At 37.0% G+C, this 3,729-nt stretch overlaps 1 protein-coding gene across 1 annotated transcript; it reads left to right on the forward strand.

Annotated features, from left to right (window-relative positions):
* Positions 1–1,131: 1,131 nt before the first annotated feature.
* LOC118750808 (helix-loop-helix protein delilah-like) lies at positions 1,132–3,062 on the forward strand (the record flags this gene model as incomplete). Its single annotated transcript, XM_036485545.1, is given in 2 exon segments — positions 1,132–1,323; positions 1,416–3,062. Coding segments are annotated over 2 exon segments (1,203 nt in total). The 5' UTR covers positions 1,132–1,157.
* Positions 3,063–3,729: the final 667 nt, after the last annotated feature.

A 3,729-nucleotide genomic window follows, 5' to 3' on the forward strand; every position in this document is an offset into this window, starting at 1 on the left:
AAAATATTCGCTAGATAGTAGCTGGCTATGCCATAGATTACACCACGTTTAAGTTAATCAATATGAGAGGCTCCCTTGCAGACGGTCATTTTGGTATGGCCTCATCAGGATCTAAGGGTTGCTATATTTACAAGACCATACACCATAGTTATTATTAGTACGTCGGGTATACTCGCGCTGCGACCTAAAAGATCTTTTGTGCTAAACCCTAATTGTAGTCACTCCAACCTTAGGCTATTCAAGAAATTAAGCACATTGGAGGGTGCCGTGTTCCAAATCTTGGATGGAGAAGACAATCGTTCCCCAAGGTGCATCAGTCTGCTATTCATGATACGCGGGCAGTCACACAGAATGTGCTCTGAGGTTTCCTCCGCCAGCCCACAGAACCTGCAGTCCATCTCTACCTCTACAGAAAGCCCCATTACGCCAGTGGGCAGCAATCTGAGATTCCTCCCAACTCCTAAGCAGTTCTGCAGTGTATCCTCTAGATGTACCACAGAAAGGCTCGGGACCATGCATTCGCATTTGGGCTCCACGTTTTGCGAGAAAGTCAGCCACACCACGTAGTCCTTTTAGACCTTCTGAGCTCGCAGTTGTCAGCAGTTAGGGCTGATTTGTAGGCGGTCCAGTCACCTGTTGACTTTGCCCTATTGAAAAGTTTCCTGGCTGCTTTCCTAAGTTTCCCGAGAGCATCGTTCCACCAAGGGACATCCCTTTGCGACGGATGAAATTGGCGCCGTAGACCTATTCATTTCCCGCTCTATGTGGAGGCGAAAGAGTTTCCAGTTTGTTTTTGTGGGATTTCTGTAAACATGGTTTGTTACCATTTGGGCTTCTATATCGAATCGGACATGCCGGTGGTCCGACTTAGATACCTCATTTGAGACATGCCAGTTTGAGATAAAGGTCGAGTACACCGTAACTACTTTCTTTATGGTCCCAAATGACGTGCAAAATGTGAATCAACCAATTATCGTCAGAAATTTATTTCATAGTTCAAATGGAAATCTATATTTGATTTCTCATTTATCATATCAGAAATAATAGCCATTTAAAATTTAGCACATGCTTACTTTTGTCTAAAAAATTTATCCAAAATACATCTTTCATTCTGACTAATTTCAGCTCTCCTCAATAAATCCTAATTGTGCCGCAGAATGCAAGATTACGGCACACTATTAGCCAGCAGCCAGCGGGGTGCAGAAGAGTCTAAAACCAGTAAAGTCAGTAGCCGCAAAGAGAAATATTCGCTGCGTGAACGCCAAAAGCGTCGACTTGGATTAGCCAGTGTGGTCGAGTTGCCGAAACGTTCAAACCACAAGGGTAAGCTCGCACATAAGCGTGCATACAATCTTCAACTAATGCAGCTATTTGGTAGTGTCGGTACTAAAGTATCAACTAATTATTTCTTACAGATGACAGCGAAGCGACCACAGGACCGCAGCGCACACAAAACACTACAACGTCCAAGTCGAAAGCGCCGCCACTTAGTAAATATCGTCGAAAAACCGCCAATGCGCGCGAACGTACGCGCATGCGTGAAATCAATTCAGCGTTTGAGAATTTGCGGCATTGTGTGCCGCAAAGCATCGCAGTCGATGAGGCGGGACCCACAAATGAGAAGCTGACGAAAATAACGACGTTGCGTTTGGCCATGAAATATATCAGTTTGCTAACGGAGGTGCTGAATAATCCCAACTTTAAAGGTGAATTGCCACTAGACTTCCTATATGGTAATGAAGAGCCAGTGATAAAGCAGAAAGTCGCCTCCAAGCCTTTGAAAACACAGTCGAAATCTACAACCGCAGCGTCGAAAAATAACAAGCCTTCAAATAAGGCGTCAACAGGACGTACAACGGCTAGCGCTGTGTTGCAAAAACCGCCCAAACGTTTGGGTAAACGTAAAAAGAAGGAATTAAAGTCACCGCTGATAACGCAGCGTAATAGCTGTAACACCACGCCAGAATCAAGCCGTGCCACGTCAAGTACAGCCACTTCTGCTTCTTCTTTTGTTACCTGCAGTGGAGATTCACTCTCATCACACTCTTCTAGCTTCCTCGATAGTATAACCAGTCCAAGTTACTCCAATGGCTTTGTGCCATCCATGTCCGAGCTGAATAGCCTAATACTAGAATCTGATGGCGAATCGCTGCATCTTTCCGATCCCTGTCACAGTCCATTGCAAGACAAATTCGATAGGCTCTTTGGCAGCGCTAATGTTTTGGAGGGCAAGTCGGCTGTGGACCATAATATTTTAGGTGATATCGATGCGCCTTTGGAGCTGAGCTTACAGTTTCTTGGCACAGCGCCAGAGTCGTTGGACTTTTCAATGGAACAACCGCCAACGACATGCATTAGTCCCTTAGTGGCATTGGATACATTCAATCCGTTTAGTGATTTTCTGCATCCAGATTATCCAGAACAAGCATCACTGGATTTATTTCTGACATAACCCGAGGTGTCTTATTTAGCAGCCTCTGCCATCGCAATACCTATACATTATCTAACTTAGTTTGAATTATTTCACTTGATCGACGAAGCTTTAAATCAATAAAGCTTGTCCCTCAACCATTTCACGTGGCCATCACTAGTATTTCATGTTATTTCTTATAGATTATAATTTAATATTTGTTTTTTACTGAACTTAATGAAATATTGATGCATTTAACTCAACTGAACTGAAGATGTATGAGCAAGTAAAAATTTACTTACATAAATACTCTAACAACAATATGATCTGTATTGAATTATCCTTTCATGTCCCTTTTAAGCGGAGTTGACTGTGTTTTGTTTAACTATTTTTCATTTTTTATGTAATTTATTAAGAGACTTAGCTAACACATTGAGATTGTTTGTTTTTAATTGATAATGAGGAAAATATTTGTATGCTAAAATTTATCTACTGAAATATTTATTTCTTATTAACAGATTATTCTTTATAATTGTTGAATTTTTTTTATAATAATGTATACGCAAATTATTTAAGCTGGCATAAATAGTAACAAATGTTTTAACACAACTACTAAAAATTGAATAAAAAGTCAATAAAAACGATAAAAAAAGACAGCAGTAAGTTTATAATGTTCGGTTTTTAAATTATTTTAAACATAATTTGTTCGTAACACTAGTCCCAAAGGCAAGATATTTGGACAAAATGAGAAGAGTAAGTACTGGGCATTTTGGCAACTGTATTTAAAATTAAAAAAATAAAATTTAAACAAAAATTAATAGAAAACATTTTTAAAAGTTTAATTACCAAAAGAAAAAATGTAATCAAAAAAGAATAAAATAAAAAAAATAAAAAAAAACAAAACTTATTTAAAAAAAAAGTCTTATATTAAAAGAAAATTAAAATAAAAAAGACAAATTAATAAAATAAGATCCTAAAAATTAATTGATATAAAAAATGTTTTTTTTTGTTTAACATAAAACTCAAAATCTACCATTTACAAATTTTTGGTGTTTTTCCACAATAATTTTCAATTAAAAACGGCCTCAAGCTCAATAAAAATTGTTTAATATAAAATTAAAATAAAATGAAATTAACGACGGAAAACCAAATTAAATTAAGAAAAGAAAACAAATAAAATAAGTTTCTAAAAATCAAATTAAATAAAGTAATATTTTTGTATCAATAAAATCTAAAAATGCAGAGAACATTAAATTAAAAACGAAAAAAATTAATATTTTATTAAAGAAAACCAAAAATAATTTCCCAAAATATAAATG

This window comes from Rhagoletis pomonella, unplaced genomic scaffold (assembly GCF_013731165.1).
Source record: "Rhagoletis pomonella isolate Grant_MI unplaced genomic scaffold, Rhpom_1.0 Rhpom_scaffold_00001, whole genome shotgun sequence".
In the NCBI taxonomy this organism is placed as follows: domain Eukaryota; kingdom Metazoa; phylum Arthropoda; class Insecta; order Diptera; family Tephritidae; genus Rhagoletis; species Rhagoletis pomonella.